The 20,016-nt window shown below is 41.0% G+C and overlaps 1 protein-coding gene and 1 pseudogene across 10 annotated transcripts in view; one reads left to right on the top strand and one right to left on the bottom strand.

The window, feature by feature from the left end:
* The window catches only part of CHD8 (chromodomain helicase DNA binding protein 8), a 70,417-nt gene that overhangs the window by 16,779 nt on the left and 33,622 nt on the right, over positions 1–20,016 (bottom strand). For all 10 annotated transcript variants that reach the window (XM_030931624.1, XM_010355878.2, XM_010355880.2 and 7 more), the window contains 15 exons: positions 14,653–14,835; positions 14,502–14,570; positions 13,903–13,958; positions 13,274–13,391; positions 11,584–11,667; positions 8,212–8,349; positions 7,057–7,178; positions 6,662–6,905; positions 5,215–5,391; positions 4,149–4,292; positions 3,637–3,892; positions 1,876–2,086; positions 1,446–1,641; positions 765–932; positions 386–565 (listed from right to left, as the gene is read on the bottom strand). In XM_030931624.1, coding sequence (XP_030787484.1) covers positions 386–565; positions 765–932; positions 1,446–1,641; positions 1,876–2,086; positions 3,637–3,892; positions 4,149–4,292; positions 5,215–5,391; positions 6,662–6,905; positions 7,057–7,178; positions 8,212–8,349; positions 11,584–11,667; positions 13,274–13,391; positions 13,903–13,958; positions 14,502–14,570; positions 14,653–14,835 — 2,346 coding nt within the window. The remainder of the gene's footprint in view (positions 1–385; positions 566–764; positions 933–1,445; positions 1,642–1,875; positions 2,087–3,636; positions 3,893–4,148; positions 4,293–5,214; positions 5,392–6,661; positions 6,906–7,056; positions 7,179–8,211; positions 8,350–11,583; positions 11,668–13,273; positions 13,392–13,902; positions 13,959–14,501; positions 14,571–14,652; positions 14,836–20,016) is intronic.
* LOC104656258 lies at positions 18,757–19,097 on the top strand (annotated as a pseudogene).

Genomic DNA, 20,016 nt, shown 5'->3' with positions numbered 1-20,016 from the left:
AAAACTTTTTTTTTTTTTTTTTTTTTTGAGACAGAGTCTTGCTTTGTCGCCCAGGCTGGAGTGCAGTGGCACAATCTCAGCTCACTGCAACCTCCACCTCCCAGGTTCAAGTGATTCTCCTGCCTCAGCCTCCCGAGTAGCTGGGACTACAGGCACATGCCACCATTCCTGGCTGATTTTTGTATTTTTGGTAGAGACAAGGTTTCACCATGTTGGGCAGGCTGGGTCTCAAACTCCTGACCTCAAGTGATCTGCCCACCTCAGCCTCCCAAAGTGCTGGGATTATAGGCGTGAGCCACTGTCCCCAGCATAAAAACATAATTAAATCCTAGAGATTCCAGTCTCTATCTCTGCCTTTCTAGCCTCTGGCACAGACAGAACATGCCTTGGCAAAGGTGGAACCTTTTCCTTCAGATTCAATGGTGATGGTTGTAGTTCGTCTTAACAAGATCTGGTCGATGTCCTCTTCACAAAACTTGGAGCCTTCATCATCTTCCTCCATGATGGCTGCATATGCTCCTTTTCTTAAAAGATCTTCAATCTCCTTCTTAGAGAACTGTTGGATCTGTAAAAACCAATAGAAAGATGAAAAGACTATCAACAGAATAATATCTAACCATGTCATAATATTTTATCTATTACATTTTAAGAAATAATAATTGAGAATCCAAATAAGGTAGTCAAATCCCTGTGTAAAAATAGCTTTTGTTTTCCTCTATCACAAAGACTCACTACAAACTTATCTATAAACTAAGAAGACTCACTCCAGTAATGTTGCCATCCCGACCACTCATCGATTGAAGCACAGCTTTATCCAATCCCAACTTGAGGCTAGCTTTATCAAACATCTCTCTCTCGTAGGAATTACGAGTGATGAGGCGGTACACCTTCACAGCTTTGCTCTGCCCAATTCGATGACATCGTGCCTGGGCCTAGTTTAAAATAAAAACGAAAGGAAAGAAGAAAGATATCATAAAATTAGCAGGGGAAAGGATACAAAATACCAATTTATGACTCTTTCACCTCTATAGAGCAGCCATGAGATCAACTCAAAACCAAGAGTCAATTTCAAGATGAAATTATCACCCCATCATGTAGACCAGGTGTCAGCACACTAAAGTCTGCGTGGACATCTGTTTTTATAAATAAAGTTAAATGGGGACACAGGTGGGACCACCCATTCATTTACATATTATCTATGGCTGTTTCTGTGCTACAGGATTTGGAGGTGAGCAGTTTCAACAGAGAATCGATGGCTCACAAAGCGTAAAACATTTACTATCTTGTCCTTTACAGAAAACGTTTGCTGATTCCCTGACCTAACTGCCACCCTTAACTAAGGAAACAATTCCAAACTCTCTGAAAGGCCTTTCTAAAAGATCCCATTCTTGTTGAAAAATCTCCCAAGTTAGGTAGTTACTCCCTAAGACAATGAATTCCTTTACCTGCAGGTCATTTTGTGGATTCCAGTCTGAATCAAAGATGATGCAGGTATCAGCAGCTGTAAGATTAATACCAAGTCCACCAGCCCGGGTACACAGTAAGAAGACAAAGCGGTCTGAGTCAGGTTTGCTGAAGCGGTCAATGGCAGCCTGTCGAAGGTTTCCTCTAACTCGCCCATCAATGCGTTCATATAAGTACCTGTTCACAGAAAAAAAAATATAAGTGGCTAAACGGAAGTGGAGACCAAAACAGCAGGCTAGGACCAATACCAGTACTCCCATATCAAAGCTGGTCAAAAACCCAAGTTGAGAGTGAGAATCTTAAAAAGTCCTGTTATTGCAATTCGTCAACTCTAATTAAACTCAGGCCCTCCTACTTTTTGCTGCTTTATGAGGACAGAGTAACCACAGGCTAGGATGACTCTTTTCTTACCTCCTCTGGATTAAATAATCCTCTAGGATGTCTAGGCAGCGTACCATCTGAGAGAAGATCAGAACTTTATGGCCACCAGCTTTAAGTTTTGGAAGTAATTTGTCAATAAGAACCAGTTTGCCAGCTGAACGAACCATGGCCTGCAGATGAAAGTCATGAGGTATAATATGGCAAGCTTCACGGAATTCTGTTAGGATTTTTTCTTCAGCACCTGCCAAAAGAAAAATCAAGTTAAACTGAGATCCAGTGAACCATATTAAGGTTGTAGTCTATTTAATCATGAAAGCAAAGGGAAAAAAATGTAATTTAACTTAAGACCAACATTTCTCACACACAGAATTTCAGCACCAAAAGATCTTAAAATCGGCTGGGTACGGTGGCTCACGCCTATAATCCCAACACTTTGGGAGGCCGAGGCAGGTGGATGAATCACTCGAGGTCAGGAGTTCGAGACCAGTCTGGTCAACATGGTGAAACCCCGTCTCTAGTAAAAATACAAAAATTAGCTAGGTGTGGTGGCAGAGGCCTGTAGTTCCAGCTACTCAGGAGGCTGAGGCAGGAGAATCGCTTGAATCCGGGAGGTGGTGGTTGCAGTGAGCTTAGATCGCACCACTGCACTCCAGCCTGGGCGACAAAGCAAGATTCTTTCTTTAAAAAAAAAAAAAAAATCGGTTGGGCTCGGTGGTTCACGCCTGTAATCCCAGCACTTTGGGAGGCCGAGGTAGGTAGATCACCTGAGGTCAGGAGTTCAAGACCAGCCTGCCCCACGTGGCGAAACCCTGTCTCTACTAAAAATACAAAAAATTAGCCGGGCGTGGTAGTGGGCGCCTGTAATCCCAGTAACTTGGGAGGCTGAGGCAGGAGAATTGCTTGAACCCGGGAGGCAGAGGTTGCAGTGAGCCGAGATCACACCACTGTACTCCAGCCTGGGTGACAAGAGTGAAACTCCATCTCAAAAAAAAAAAAAAAAAAAATTTAAATCATCCTTCGTTGTGTCATACAAAATATGCCAAGTAAGGCAGGCCTATGATAATTGGGTAAAAAAAGATGTAAATATGTGGACAAGGACTAAGATGGAACACACTATCAGCACCCAAAAAAGAGACAGAAACAGCAAAATGGAGGGTCGATGAGGACATTTATCCAAGGAACACAGTAACTTGAGATTTTTTTTTTTTTTGAGACAGGGCTAGCTTCAAACTCATGGGCTCAAGCAATCCTCCTGTCTCAGCCTCCTAAGTAGCTGGGACTATAAGTACATGCCACTGTGTGGCTAACCTGAGTTCTTATTCATGAAATTCTAAACAGCAAATACTATTTAATTTTGGAGATTATGCAGGATCAAAGGGGTAGAAAGAACTAGAGGAAAAACATTCCAAATAAGAATTGTTTTTATTTATTTTATTTGGAGACAGGGTCTCACTCTGTCGCCCAGGCTGGAATGCAGTGGTGCAATCTCAGCTCACTACAACCTCTGCCTTCTGGGTTCAAGCGATCCTCCAAGCTCAGTCTCCTAAGTAGCTGGAACCACAGATGCCTGCCATCACACCTGGCTAATTTTTGTATTTTTGCAGAGGTGGGGTTTCATCATGTTGCCCAGGCTTAGAATCTCTTTTTTAAAAGGAGAACCATTTCCCATTCCTCAGTCCCCACCCCAAATTAGGTTGGATGAGTCAATGCATCCATTGTCCCCAAGGAGTATCATCTGGAAAGTAAACACAGGTACTCAGAAGTTCAGGTATATACCAAGAATTCCCTCACCATTGATGAGATATGGGTGGTTGCAGCACTTGCGCAACTCCATCATTGTGTTAAGTAGATTAGGCATGTTGGTATGACCTGCCCCTTTGGAAAGGAAGGAGAAATTCTTCTCCAAAATAGCCCGATAGTATTTCTTCTGGATATTAGTCAGCTCTACTTCAATAATAGTTTCCTGTTTGGGTGCCAAGTTTTTTTCAACATCCTCTTTGAGTCTTCTCAGCATCATTGGCTTAAGAATGGCCTGTAGCTTTTGAACCTGTGGTCCATTACAGACAGAAAAATAAATCAATAATATGAGGGCAAACATTCTCACATTATGTAGAAACATGGAAAAATTACAGTTTTCCATTATCTAAGAAATGTATACTTTGGATGATGCTGCAAACGATGTAGGCACAAGGGTATAAGGAGTTCAGAAAGGCCCTTGAGATACCCATGACAACAGATGTCTGCCTTGTACAGACTTCATCTTTTTTGTCCTGAGTTAGTACCTCATCAGATAGATTTCCTACCTGTTCCTCTGTCTTGAGATCCCCAAAGTCCTTGAGAAACTCTGATTCTGAGGGAAATTGTGATGGTTCCAAGAAATGAAGCAAGCTAAACAGTTCTTCTACAGTGTTTTGCAATGGTGTTCCTGTGAGCAGCACTTTGTGTTCCTAGAAATTGAGGAAACAAAAGAATAAAATTAAAAAACATGACGGACTTCTGGGGTTTCCTGCCAAGTATATAATCTTTAACAGATATAAAGATTTCTTTATCTTTAATTTCTTTATCTATAAAATGATGAGAATCTTCCATTTCTCCCCTTTCAATAAACACAAAGCATTCAAGAAATCCCTCTGACATTAATGTATTGAGATAACATAAATATTATAAGCAAATTTAAAAACAGTAATTCAGATCATGTTTATTCCAATTACATATGTCTCTCCATATTCAACTCTCCACAGATATTCTAAAATCTGCTGTCCTCTAGGGAATGTAACTGAGCTGGATTAAATATGGTCATTAATTTGCTGCTGTTCCTATCAAGGTTCAGCCCTAGGCTTGCCTTATTACTTGCAACAACAAGAATGTAGCAGAAGTGACACTGTGTGAGTTTCAGAATATTGCCCTGAGACTATCACACAAAGAAGCTCAACCTGGCCTATGGAGGATGAGAGGCCATGTGGAACCCAGGTGCTCCAGATAAGAACCACCATCAACTGCCAGCTGCAGCAATACTGACTCCAGGCAACAGCATCCTAAGAACCAACCAGCTGAACTCAGCCTAAGTGGTTGAGCTAGAAGATCATGAAAAATGTACTTGTTGTAGGACATTAAGTTTTGGAGTATTTTGTTATGCAGTAATAGGTAACCAATATAGTTTCCTACCTCTCCTTCTGGTTATCACTAAACTTCCCAATTCTAAAATTTATGACTTTTACATGACTTTCAGGTTATCATTCCCATAGGTCATCCCCACTGTTCAATACCAAGATTCAGACTTCTCCTCTGCTAAACTAGGGTTATTTTAATACCACAAGGAATTAAGGTGAATTCCAGTTGTTTCTGCCCACAAGTCAGTGTGGAACTCACCAGGTCCATGTGCTTGAGACTATCAAGCAGCTTGCAATTACGGTTTTTCAGTCGATGGGCTTCATCAATGATAACACAACGCCATTCAATTTCACGAAGCTCAGGACAATCTGACAAAATCATCTCAAAAGTGGTGATCAGAGCGTCAAACTTGTATGCACCTGGGATGAGGCGTCCCTAAGCACGAAGGCAGTAAAGTCAGAAAAAACCTAAAATGTACCTAAATGAGGAGCTCTTCTGAATTACTTGTCTATATTAAGGCATGTTTAATAGGAAATACAAACTGCACCACCACCCACCTCCACCGCTGTTTATCTTCCTGAAAAATAGTGCCATATCACTGAATGTAAGATACATTGCTTCCTCAACATATTCAGCTTCTTGGGAAAATGACAGACTCATTGAATGAGAGGCTAGACATTTTTTACTCTGCTGTATGCCTAGCTCATGTATCTCTGCCCTAGATCTTTTGTTGATTAACAATGAAATCCACAACTGCTGGACAATGCTGAAACATACAAGATAATAAAAATGAAAATAGCTAATACAGAACATAATATTGGCTGATGTCTAAAAATTGACAAAAGAACGAAATCATTTTAACAAAATTAAAAGCTGCAAAATATGACGAGAAGATTTGACTTGGTAGAAATAAAAAAAGAAAATAGTAGAAAAACAATAAAATTCATGTTAATACACGATAGGTAATTCCAATTTTGTTTTCAAATTTACACGGAAAAAGGAACTGATCTTTTTCTTTTTTTGAGACACAGTCTCACTCTGTCGCCCAGGATGGAGTGCAGCGACACGATCTCGGCTCACTGCAGCCTTCACCTGCTGGGTTCAAGCAATTCTCCTGCCTCACCCTCCTGAGTAGCTGGGTTTACAGGTGCCCACCACCACAACTGGCTAATTTTTATCTCTTTTGTAGAGATAGGTTTCACCATGTTGGCCAGGCTAGTCTCGAATTCCTGACCTTAGGTAATAAGCCCACCTCGGCCTTCCAAAGTGCTAGGATTACAGGCATGAGCCACCACGCCTGACCATTTAGAAAAAGAAACTGATTTTGATGAAAATTTCAGGAGACTAAAAAGGGGAAGAGAAATAAGCTCACCACCACACAGATTAAGTGGCTAAAGGAATTTAATTTCTGTAAAATACTGTGATTAAAATTCATTGATGCTGACAAAATTCTACTTAAAATGTGTATGTTCACAAATAAAATCAGAATTTCTACTGGATCAAATGTCTACTAGGTAAAAAAATAGCAAAGTCAAAAAAATGCCCTGCACACTGCTATACAAAAATGCCTTAAACCATAGGCATTTTTGCATAGGCATATTTAAGACTTTCGATAAAAGTCTTCTATTCATATATAGCCCCTAAAATACCAGGTACCTTGGCTAACTTTCTCTAAGCTACAGTATTCCCAAGACATACAACTTACCCGTGAATCTTTGCAGTACATTTCATACTGTTGGATCATCTGCCTGCTGGCCAGACTGCCATGGTACACAATAGTGTTCATTTCTGTCCATGTATTAAATTCTCGCTCCCAGTTAGTAATTGTGGACAGTGGGGCAATGACCAAGAAGGGACCATGGATGCCCACATTATATACTTCCTGCAAGAAGGCAATGGACTGAATAGTTTTGCCCAATCCCATCTCATCAGCCAGGATGCAGTTCTGCCTGTAGATTCACCATGGGAAAAAAAAAAAAATGTTAAAAGATACTATCTTTAAAAAAATAGAGTATGTAGGAAGAAATTGTTTCAATAGAAAACAAATAAAAACAATCCCAGAACTAAGCTTACATCTTATGGGCCCATTCTTTCTTTTACCTGTTATACCAATTAAAGAGCAGCCAATTGACCCCTTCCAACTGATATTCCCGTAGCTGGTTTCTGTTTTTATATTCATGTGACAGCTCCAATTTCTTCCAGGCACTTGCCTGCGGACGATTCTAAAAAAACAAGATGTTTGAATAAATGGAGTGGAGACACTAACGAAAGGTAAGACTTAACTAGGTAAGTTCTAATGGTTAAAGTCAATTCAAAACAACATTGTTTGGATTAAAACATGTCAAATATATTTAAATTCATGAGTTCATAACGTTACTTTACGGGTCCATAATGATCACAAATGGCTGACAACATCACAAAACACAACCTGATGGAAGTACACACCACCATCTATGAAGCAGTTACTGGCTTCCCTCTCACATCTGATCAAGCCCGTAGAACAGTGATGTCTAACAGAGCTTTCTACAATGTTAAAAAACAAACAAACAAACAAAACACATGGCTAGTGACTACTGTATTAGACAGCACAGCTCTAAAATGTTTTATTGGACAGCGTTGCTCTAAACCTAAGCATTCATGTGAAATATCAGGGACAGCGAACATGTAAAGAAGTACCAAGAGTAATGTAATTAGCAAACTTCAGCCTATGGAAAATCCTACAAAACAAATCACCTGATTTCTTCATGAGAAAATTATAATGGAGGGAGAGGAGGAGATCAAGGGGGAGCTTACAAGAAACTTGAGACATATTAACTGATAGCAATATATGGACCTTATTGAGAACCAAATTTAAATGATTTAACACAAATTAGAAGGCAATCAGGGAAATGTATGCAATGACTGGTACCAGTGACTTGATGATATTAAAGAATGATTAAATTTTTTTAGGTGCAATAACGGTATTATTTCTTTTAGTAAAAACACTGTAATATTTACAGATGAAATAAATGAATCTGGGATTTGATTTAAAATAACCTGGGAAACGGGAATTAATGGGTAGGAAAATATATGACACAAGACTAGATGTGTACTGATAATTGTTAAGTGGGTGATGGGTACATTATACCATTTCTTCAATTTTTATATGTTTGAAATTTCCATAATAAAAAGCTAAAACAACAAAAAATTCCATAGGGGAAAAAAATTAAACCATTTCCTATGTAGGTCTTTATACTCCAATGCAAATATACTTACCACCCTTTTGAGTTCTGGATGTCTTGACTGAATCCGTTTAAATTCTCGAATCTTGCCCTCATCAACATCTTCTTTTAGCTCCCATGTGCTATCCTCATAGGGCAGAGAGCACCATTTCACCAGGTAGTAAATAACAGGCTAGGAGAGAAGAAACCAAAGCCTTAAGAAACTGATTCTGTGTTCTCTGCGCTGGTTAAAAAATAAAAATTTGATTGTAAAATCAGATCACGAAGTATCAGCACCTAAAAGCTGTTGAAAAAGTCAGGCCAAACACACCGACCAAAGGTTCACCTTCTGATACACTATATGGCTTTGATCATTCTTCAAAGCAATTTATCTGAATCTGTTCTAAAAGGAAATTTCTACCCACTAGTTTCTAGAACACTAAGCACTAAAACATTATCCTCATCAACTAAACAGACAAAAAAAAAAAGGCTAATCATTTCCTATACCATGTTGAAATTAAAAGACATGTTTCTGTGCCATACTGTTCTCCTGGAGCCAAATTTGACACAGTGGCAGCTAGGCTACCTTTAGGATGAGGACTATTAGCATATACTGGCTTCTGGGCCCCTAGAGCTCAGTGCAGATGCACCTCAAGAGCACTTATATGGTGGTAAAGAAATGTCCTTGTGAGCCCCAGGAAGCTAGGAGCTAACAAGAGTTTATCACCAAAAAGAGGTAATAAAAGTAAAGAAGAAGAGAAAATCCTAAAAAGTTCAACTACAGTAAGTACTAGTTTATGTAGGTATTCCACTGAAAGTGAAGGAGCAGTGACTAATGGTAAATGGCTCCTATTTTCACTATTCAAGATGATCACTGCACTTACTGCATCTCCATTTTTGGCTTATAAAGTATAAAGCAAGGATTAGATTGGGCCTAGTGTAATCAACAAGAATCTCTAATTATCAATTCATAGAAAACTTAAAATAGCCAAGAAAATATGTGAAAGTGGCTCAATGTAGTCACAGATCTTGAATCTCTGGAATTGATCCAGCTGCTTGCTCTTTTACCTTTTTCTTTAACATAGTAACTCAAGTTACTCTCTATAGATAAAGCCATTTGTCCAGGTCACACATTTCCAGCATAATATCTATTGTAATATTTATTTCCACTATCAGGTAATATAAAAAGGATGACAAACTTATTTTGCAGAGGGGGGGAAAATGGGTATATAGAATAGTATTAGCCAATACTGGGAGCATAAATTAGAGTATTAGAGTATGAAAACATTATCATCTGTTATGTCATTTGCAAGACATTCCAAAGGGGCCTAACTAAAGGCCAATTGCTTTTAGAAGGGTAGGTATGATGAAAAGCCTAAGACTGTCAAGGCTGGAAAGGCTGAGATCCTGAAAAATGATGAGAATTTAAAAATAGCTAACAACCTGCCCTAAAATCCAGCCCATTCTCCACTCAACTCACACAAACACACACACAATACTACCACCCCAACTTCAAAAGCAGAATATGTTATATGAAGCATGCTTGCTAGGATTTAAAGACAATGAATTATACTGGGTCCTGGATATCTAAGATTCTGACTACCTGAGTGTACCTAAAGACTTATAAAGTAGAATAAACTTTGAAATTTAACTCAGAGGTCTTATTAGAATGATGTATGGGAGGATCAAGTCACTTGAAAAGGTCATGAAAAAGCCCAGTTTACCCACTCAACACTAACATCTTAAAAAGGTTCTGCTGTTCTCTACTGGGTCACTGTGTAAAGTGTCAGATGTGATAAAAAATTTCTTTATGACCCTGTGCTAAGCTAAACCAAAAAGTCCTACTAGAAGTAAAAATAAAGTGACAAATTCTAAGAAAATGATGGTTTATAGCCTAAAAAAATTTACAAGTAAATTTAAAAGAAGAATTCACTGGTGGCTAAGACCTAGATGACCATTTAAAAATGGAAAAGGTGCCAGGCATGGTAGCTCACGCCCGTAACCCCAGCACTTTGGGAGGCCAACGCAGGGAAGATCACCTGAGGTTAGGAGTTCAAGACCAGCCTGGCCAACATGGTGAAACCCCGTCTGTACTAAAAATATAAAAACTAGCTGGGCATGATGGCACACACTTGTAGTCCCACCTACCCAGGAGGCTGAGGCACAAGAATTGCTTGAATCGGGGAGGCAGAGGTTGCAATTGATGAGCCAAGATCACACCATTGCAACCCAACCTGGGTGACAGAGTGAAGACAGTCTCAAAAGAAAAAAAAAAAAAAAAAAAAAGAAAAAGAAAAAAGAAAAAAATTAACTAATTACAATACAGATTCAAATGTAGATCTGGTTTTTTTTGTTGTTTGTTGTTGTTTTTTAATTGAGACGGAGTCTCACTCTGTTGCCCAGGCTGGAGTGCAGTGGCATGATCTCAGCTCACCACAACTTCTGCCTCCCGGGTTCAAGAGATTCTCCTGCCTCAGCCTCCTGAGTAGCTGGGATTACAGGCGTGCACCACCACACCCGGCTAATTTTTGTATTTTTAGTAGAGACGGGGGTTTCACTATGTTGGCCAAGCTGGTCTCGAACTGCCGACCTCATGATCTGCCCACCTCGGCCTTCCAAAGTGCTGGGATTACAGGGGTGGGCCACCGCGCCTGGCCAACAGATCTGTTTTTTTTTTTGGTGACGGAGTCTCGCTCTGTCGCCCAGGCTGGAGTGCAGTGGCTGGATCTCAGCTCACTGCAAGCTCCGCTTCCCGGGCTCACGCCATTCTCCTGCCTCAGCCTCCCGAGTAGCTGGGACTACAGGCGCCTGCCACCTCGCCCGGCTAGTTTTTTGTAGTTTTTAGTAGAGACAGGGTTTCACCGTGTTAGCCAGGATGGTCTTGATCTCCTGACCTTGTGATCCGCCCGTCTCGGCCTCCCAAAGTGCTGGGATTACAGGCTTGAGCCACCGCACCCGGCCCAGATCTGTTTTAATGACAAATGAAGAGACATTTAACTAATGGTGAGTTCAGGAAGTAGCCCATTCTCAAGAACATGATTTGTAGAAAGCTAGGAGTGAGCTGTACAAGTATCTTTATATTCATAAATTTAGGAATTTGTGAAGTATCCCCTTCCCCTGCCCCACACCCCACCTCCAACTGTATGTCAAGAGTCTCCCATTTAAAATACGAGGAAAAATGAGACCAAGATGAATGACTTTTCTGTACTTAGCTTCTACATGTTTGACTTTACAGAAATCTTTCCTTTTAGCATCTCTCCCTACTCCCTTACCTTCCATTATCTTTCAAAGGATTCCACAGAAAAATTTAGAAATACCTTTTCAGTCCAAGGGATTTTGCAGCCACACCTGAAAAAGAAAGGACTGACAAACCCACTAGCAGAAATATAAGAGGATGGTCACGTTACTCCATGCCTCAACAACTCACCTCCCCATTGTCCTTGTCAATACTGTGAGACTCATCCAATATCCTATCCACCTCTACGTAATCTGGATTAAAGGGCTCTTCATCCTAGATGAGTTATGAAACCAAACAATAAGACCAAAAGATCACTGTCCAGCAAACCCACTCTTCTACCTCACCTTTAGCAGAGAATCCTACTTCAAAATTTTTAAAGAAATTAGAAGCTATCTGATGGGTGTTCCCCTTTTTCATAACATCAAATCCTATGAATTTACCAGAGTCTATACCCAACTTCTCACCTGTTACCAGTGAGTGTCTCTTTTTTTTTTTTTTTTTTTGAGACGGAGTCTTGCTCTGTCACCCAGGCTGGAGTGCGGTGGCCGGATCTCAGCTCACTGCAAGCTCTGCCTCCCGGGTTCACGCCATTCTCCTGCCTCAGCCTCCCGAGTAGCTGGGACTACAGGCGCCCGCCACCTCGCCTGGCTAGTTTTTTGTATTTTTAGTAGAGACGGGGTTTCACCGTGTTAGCCAGGATGGTCTCGATCTCCTGACCTCGTGATCCACCCGTCTCGGCCTCCCAAAGTGCTGGGATTACAGGCTTGAGCCACCGCGCCCGGCCGAGTGTCTCTTTCTAACAGAGGTCATTCTCTCCATATATGCTCTGGTGTCCATTGCTTCTTGTATTCTTAGGAATCCCTCTGAGTCATTGCCATAAATACACGTATATGCTCCACATTTCAAATTTTAAAATAAGACCTCCTTTGATTCTACATCTCCTGCAATGATTTTTCTACTCTGCTTTATACCTAAATTTATTTTTTATTTATTTTTTTATTTTTTTGAGGTAAAGCCTTATTCTGTTGCCCAGGCTGGAGTGCAGTAGTGCAATCTTGGCTCACTGCAACCTCCACTTGAACCTCCTAGGTTCAAGTGATTCTCCTGCTTCAGCCTCCCGAGTAGCTGGGATTACAGGCGCCTGCCACTACGCCCAGCTAATTTTTATATTTTTAGTAGAGATGGGGTTTCACTGTGTTGGCCATGCTAGTCTCAAACTCTTGACCTCAAGTGATCTGCCTGCCTTGGCCTCCTGAAGTGCTGGGATTACGGGCGTGAGGCACTGCACCCAGCGCCATACCTAAACTTTTTCAAGGGTTTAAACACATGCTATTTCCATTCCTTCATCTCTTTCACTTGTTCATCCATTCCACTTTTTCTTCTACTTACAACATACAACCAAAACTACTCTTATCAAGGAGGAACACTGCAAATATAACAGACATATTTCTTCACTCATCTTGCTCCAGTGTTTATCAGTAAACTTGGATATTGGAAATTAAAGCTCCTTTATCCCTATTTCTAATCACACTGGATTAGAAATTTGAGAAAATAAATGTTCTCTCTTAGTAACAGGTCTACAGAAACCATCAATAGCTAAAGATAAACATTAGAGGAAGAATGCCTCAAGTGGACCAGCAGTCAATGTATCATCAGTTTTGAAAATACTTCATGTGCATTGAGGAAGTCAATTTCAAAATACCCTATAACTAATAAATGAACCATATTTAAACCTAAGAAAGTCAATGACCAAAATTAAAAGTTTACACCCATATATACAAACCAATTACAAGTATTTTGAAGAATCAGCTAAGGCTGACAACCCCAGTAATTTGTGCTTCTATGAAAGAAATGACAGGCAATACCTCTTCCTAATTACCTCATGGAAGAAGTGTCTCATCTGAGCCATTTTGGTTTTGAAGCGCTTTAATTTTTGATGGATCCTCTTATCCTTCTCTAGTTGGGAGATAGTAGCCCATTCACAATGCAGATAGGAGCTAAGGGGGATGGAAAAATCCAGTCATGGTGCAAGTAAAAGAAGGTGGCAGGCTACTATCTGAAATTTTGGGATTAGTCGGAATCAGACATAACAAATATAGGCTTAAATTGGGAAAGAGTCTCTTAGGTCAGTGCTTCTGAAACTCTAATTTGTATACAAACCACAGTGCTTGAAAGTCCACATTTCTAAAAAGCACCCAAGTAATGCTAATTCTGCTGATCCACAGAAGACCATATTTTGAGTAGCAAGATCTTAGTGCTAAACTAAGGTAAAGAGAATCACAAGACATTTTATCAGGAACCACCCTCACTCCACTTACCTACAAGGAAATAATAAGAGTCATGTCAATTCCTGAATTTCTCTCTGAATAGCCATTTTTCCCCATTAAAAATAGCAATCTGGGCTACAAGACTATAAAAAAGGGACACATTCCCACCCAGGATACCCAGGAGAACTTTTTACCACCCTGTGGAATTTGGGGTGACAAGCTTTTTGCACAGATAACGTACTAGTTCTTGTACTTGACAAAGAATTCTTCTGCTTCAGTATATTGTCCAGAAGGAAGCTAAGAAAAAAGAAATAAATTAGTTACTAGTCCCTTATTGGTAAAATAATGAACTTTTTAATTTTAACCACACATTGCAGAACTGCACACCAATAATCCCTGAATATATTAATAACTCAGAGATTAAGGAACCAGTCTGGTACTTCAATAATAGAGGCCTGATAGCTGGAAAAAGTAAGCCTTTACCCACTCTAAACAGATAAATAAAAGAAGCACCAGTAAAGCAGTTCCTGTTTTCTAGCTAACTTTCCTTCATGATCTCTCACAACTAGACCCTAGCAATATATCTGACATCCAAAGGTGCTCATTAAATAAAGCCTGTGAACATAGCATTACGGGTTAATATTAAGATAGAGAAGAGCCAGGCGCAGTGGTGCACAATGGTAGTCCCAGATACTCAGGAGGCTGAGGCAGAAAAATAGCTAAAGCCCAGATGTTCACAGTACGGTATGATCATATCTATGAATAGCCACTGCACTTTAGCCTGGGTAACATAGTGAGAATCTGTCTATTAAAAAAAAAAAAAAATTAAAAAGCCTTCACCTCCTTCTTCACAATCCGCATAGAAAGCACTTTGTCTACAATGGCTGCATCTTCTTCACTGGGATTCTCCTGCAGCAAAAGATGCAGTCAGTCAACAGATGATTGTGATCAGCAAGGCAATCCTCTGAAATTACTTGAGTTTACAGCTTACCACAAAGAACTGCATGGAAGGCAAAGTCTCGCCATCTGGTTCTTGCACTGGTTCAGGGAGGATAGGCTCAGGTTTTATGGGACCAGTTACATCGACCTCTTCTTCTTCTTCATCATCTGTGATCTTTATATCCAGGTCCTCTGTATATTTTTTTCGCTTAACTTGGCGGTTTGAGCGTCTCTTCTGTAGAGCACAAAGTAGTTAGAGTGACTGGTTAGGTCTCTCACGGAGAAGTCTTTTAAAATTATTTGCTGGTGGTCATATACTTAGATTTTACTCCAAATTTTCATGAAAAATCAAACCAAAAGATGATAAGGAGATTATTTGTCAAACAATGTGATTTATTCTATGTATGGATCATATATTAATTTGCTTAACTGCGTTATGAAAGGCCGAGAATCCACTGAGAAAAACCTGTCCACTAGTGGCAAGAAGCTCTGGGAAATTAAAACTGGATTCTCAGGCTGCAGGGTGCAATACAACTCACACTAGAAGCAATCCGGAAGTGCAAAGGTGCAAGAATATTTTCTTTCCATTTTTTGCTTTTTTGTCTTAGTTCTAAAGGTTTTTTTGGTTTAATAAACAGAATCCACTGTATGTACTGTTCTGCCACTTACTTTTTTACTTAATGATATTTCCTGGAAATGTTTTCCATATACATTTTAGATTTACCTTATTCTTTCAAGTGGCTGTATTAAACATTTTCTAATTAAGTAATTTAAGTAATACTTCCAGCTCATGATAAAAAACTGGGAAGAAGGCCTGGTGTGGTGGCTCATGCCTGTAAAACCAGCACTCTGGGAGGCCGAGGCAGGCGGATCACCTGAGGTTGGGAGTTTGAGACCGGCCTGATCAACACTGAGAAACCCCATCTCTAATAAAAATACAAAATTAGCCGGGTGTGGTGGCACATGCCTGTAATCCCAGCTACTCAGGAGACTGAGGCAGGAGAATTGCTTGAACCCAGGAGGTGGAGGTTGTGGTGAGCCAAGATCGCAACCCTGCACTCCAGCCTGGGTGACAGACCAAGACTCTGTCTCAAAAAAAAAAAAAAAAAAAAAAGGGAAAAAAGAAGAGATAAAATTATTTTTCAATTATGATTCTCTCTCTGGAAATCCTCAAAGAATCAAATGAAAGAACTACTGAAACTAGTAAACTTGATTCGTATAAAACTAATTTTTAAAAATTATTTCTATGTATAGATATAATCAACCAGAAAATATAATAAAAGATCCCATTTATGAAAACACAAAGATTAATTATCTACAAAACTAAATTGGCTGGGAGTGGTGGCTCACCCCTGTAATCCTAGCACTTTGGGAGGCCGAGGCGGGTGAATCACCTGAGGTCAGGAGTTTGAGACGAGCCTGGCCAACATGGTGAAACCTCGTCTCTGTTAAAAATACAAAAATCAATGGGCATGGTGGCAGATGCCTGTAGTCCCAGCTACTCAGGAGGCTGAGGCAGGAGAATTGCTTGAACCCAGGGGGTGGAGGTTGCAGTGAGCAAACCTGATTAGTATAAAATTAATTTTATACCAATACAAATATAATTTTATATTTAAAAATTTTATATTTTTGTTTCACCCAAGAGACTGGCAAAAATCAGCAAATTTCATCAAAATATTTTTAAATAACAATTCATACACTTTTGGTAAGAGTACACATAGGCACGACTTTCATGGAGAAAAATTTGGCAACACCCTTTGACCTATCAATTCCACCTCAAAGATACTATCCTCTAAATTTGCATATGTGCACAAATCTCTAGAGCATTACTTGTGGGAGTAGGAGACCAGAAAAAACCTGAAGGCCCATCAACAGGGGACTGGTTCAATAAATTATGCTATAGCCTTAAAACTGAATCATACTATAGAACTATTAAAAAAGAGTGCAGGCTGGATGCAGTGGCTCACACCTGTAATCCTAGCACTCTGGGAGACTGAGGTGGGAGGATCACTCGAGCCCAGGAGTTCAAGACCAGCCTGGGCAAGATAGTGAGACCCTGTCTCTATTTTATAAAAAATATAAAAATAGCTAGATGCAGTGGCTCACGCCTGTAATCCCAGCACTTTGGGAGGCCAAGGCTGGCAGATCACAAGGTCAGAAGATCAAGACCATCCTGGCTAACACAGTGAAACCCCGTCTCTACTAAAAATACAAAAAATCAGTCAGGTGTGGTGGTGGGCGCCTGTAGTCCCAGCGACTCGGGAGGCTGAAGCAGGAGAACGGCATGAAGCCAGGAGGTGGAGCTTGCAGTGAGCCGAGATTGCGCCACTGCACTCCAGCCGAGGCAACAGAGCGAGACTCCGTCTCAAAAAAAAAAAAAAAAAAGGTGTATATATACATATATATATACACACACACGTACACACACACACACATATGTACGTATATATATAAATAAAAAAGAATGGGGTAGATTGATAATACCAAATGTTGAAGATGTATATCAACTGGAACTCTACTGGTGAAGTATAAAATGACATAATCACTTTGGAAAACTTACAGAGTCCTACAAAGTCATGTTTGTATATTCATAAAGTCAAATATTACTGAAGAAAAAAATAAACTAGTCATTTATTTAGCATGGATGAATTATCGAAAACATTATGCTTTTCTCACTGATGTGTGGGCAGAAGAAAAAGAACAGCAAAAAACTATGCTGAAAGAAGTGAGACCCAAAAGTACATTCTGCATGATACTACTTAAAGTTCAAGGCCAGGCATGGTGGATCACACCTGTAATCCCAGCACTTTGGAAGGCCAAGGCGGGCAGATCATTTGAGGTCAGGAGTTCGAGACCAGCCTGCCCAACATGGTGAAACACTGACTCTACTAAAAATACAAAAAAATGAGCTGGACATGGAGGCGCACACCTGTAATCTCAGCTACTTGGGAGGCTGAGGCACAAGGATCACCTGAGTGCAGGAGGTGGAGGCTGCAGTGAGCCGAGATCACACCACTGCACTCCAGCCTGGGTGAGAGTGAGACCCTGTCTCAAAAAATAAATAAAATAGCTGGGCACGGTGGCTCACACCTGTAATCCTAGCACTTTGGGAGGCCAAGGCGGGCGGATTATGAGGTCAGGAGATCGAGACCATCCTGGGTAACACGGTGAAACCCTGTCTCACTAAAAATTTTAAAAAATGAGCTGAGCATGGTAGCACGTGCCTGTAGTCACAGCTACTCGGGAGGCTGAGGCAGGAGAATGGCATGAACCTGGGAGGTGGAGCTTGCAGTGAGCCGAGATGGCGCCACTGCACTCCAGTCCAGCCTGGGCAACAGAGGGAGACTGTGTCTCAAAAAATAAATAAATAAATAAATAAATAAATAAAGTTAAAAAAAATAGACTAAGTTAATCTACGGTAAGAGAGAGCAAAGAACAGCAGTTAGTTGCCTATGCCCTGGAGTGAGGAACTGAACTGACTAAAAGGGAGTACAGGGGAACTTACTGCGGTGATGATGGAAACATTTTCTTCACTTGGTGAAGTGACTTGGATAAATTTGTCAAAACTATACAAATAAAATTTGTGCATATTTTATGATATGTATATTCTACTTCCTTTAAAAAAGTCTGGGAGGATATATAAACTAAATTATTTCTAGAGAGTATTTCTAGAAGATATTTTCTACTTTTTACTTTATATATTTCTGGATGACTGGATTTTTATCACATCCATCATATAGTATTCTTAAAATGACCTTTTTTAAACAAAAATTTAGGAAATACTTTAAACAAGTTCTTAGATTTGCTTTAAAATAATCCAGGGTGGGCCGGGAGTGGTGGCTCATGCCTGTAATCCTAGCACTTTGGGAGGCCGAGGCGGGTGGATTGCCTGAGCTCAGGAGTTCGAGACCACCCTGAGCAACATGGTGAAACCCTGTCTCTACTAAAAATACAAAAAATTACCTGGGCGTGGCAGCATGTGCCTGTAGTCTCAGCTACTCCGGAGGCTGAGGCAGGAGAATTGCTTGAACCCGGGAGGCGGCGGTTGCAGTGAGCCAATATCGTGCCACTGCACTCCAGCCTGGGCGAGAGAGAGACTCTGTCTCCAAAAAATAAAAATAAAGAAAAAAATCCTGGGTGCTGTGCACTGGAGATCATGTCCGGGGACGGCAGCTGCAGCCAGACCCAGAGCCGGGCCATCCCTGCCACTCGCTGGGTGGTGCTGGGCAAAGGCATGCAGCTACAGCACAAACCCCCAGCGGCACACTCTTCAGCACCACCCCGGGAGGCACCAGGATCATCTACAACTAGAAATTCCTGGAGCGCTGGAACTCACCCATGACCAAAATACCCCCGAGGGATCTGTCCACCATTCCTGGGGTCACCAGCCCTGCCAGTGATGAGCTCCCAAAGGAAGCCAGCCAGAGCCACCTGTGCAATAGCCCAGACGATAAGGGGGCGGGCCATGAAGAATCGCTATTTGAGATGGACATTTAAAGGACCAGCCATCAGATCGTGCATTGCCTATGGGCCCCTCCGGGCCTTCCTGGGAGGGATCACACCACCCAGGCCTTATGAAAGTTTCACACTGGGCAAGCGTGGGACATGGGGTCAGCCACCCCAGCTTTCTCTCCCTCTCAGGGCACCTGCCCCCTCCTCTTTGTGAAAACTAGCAGATTATCTCCTAGTGACCTAGTGCCTCTGCTGATGCAGGAGCTGCTGCCCCAAGGGGAGTGACCCCAGATAGTACACCCTGCAGCAGAGTGCCAGGAGTGCCAGGAAGTGGACAAGAACGAGCCCTTCCTTCCAAATAATCCAATGATCGGCTCCTCTAGCCCTGAGCCCTGAGCTCTGGGGGTGCAGCCACCCCTTCTTTAGGTTGATATTTCTGGGAAAGCTCCCTTCCCCCTCCTCCCACAAGAGAGGAAATAAAAGCCACTTTCGTTCGCCATAGGGCCAAAGTTGGGCCCTGTCTGAAAAAATAAAATAATCTAAAAGGCGGGCAGGACTAGAGTGGAAGTAAGGACAGTGGGAAGTGAGTCATCTGTTGATAAATAATAAAGTGGGAGAATGGGAACATGGGACTTCATTAAAAATCTCCTTTTGTGTATGTCTGAAAATTTTCCTAAAAGAAAGTAGAGGAGGAGAATGGGTAGATCTGTCTTTTCCACTAAAGAACAACCTCCAAGACATATCATTAGGGAAAATACACAGTAGAGAAGAGTAGGCATGGAATACTAATATTTAGTGGAAGTAGAAGTAGAGTGTTCATGAAAGAAAGAAATATTTCCAGAAGGATATATAAGAAACTGGTAACAGAGGCTACCTCTGGGGAGAACTGGGAGACTGTGAGGCTGGGTTCTAGGAAACTTTTCACAGTGTTTACTTTATTGCACTGTTGTAATTTTTCTCACAC

The sequence above is a fragment of the Rhinopithecus roxellana genome, chromosome 5 (genome assembly GCF_007565055.1).
Source record: "Rhinopithecus roxellana isolate Shanxi Qingling chromosome 5, ASM756505v1, whole genome shotgun sequence".
Taxonomy (NCBI): domain Eukaryota; kingdom Metazoa; phylum Chordata; class Mammalia; order Primates; family Cercopithecidae; genus Rhinopithecus; species Rhinopithecus roxellana.
Note: the sequence above shows the minus strand (reverse complement) of the source record. Positions and strands in the feature narration are given on the sequence as shown.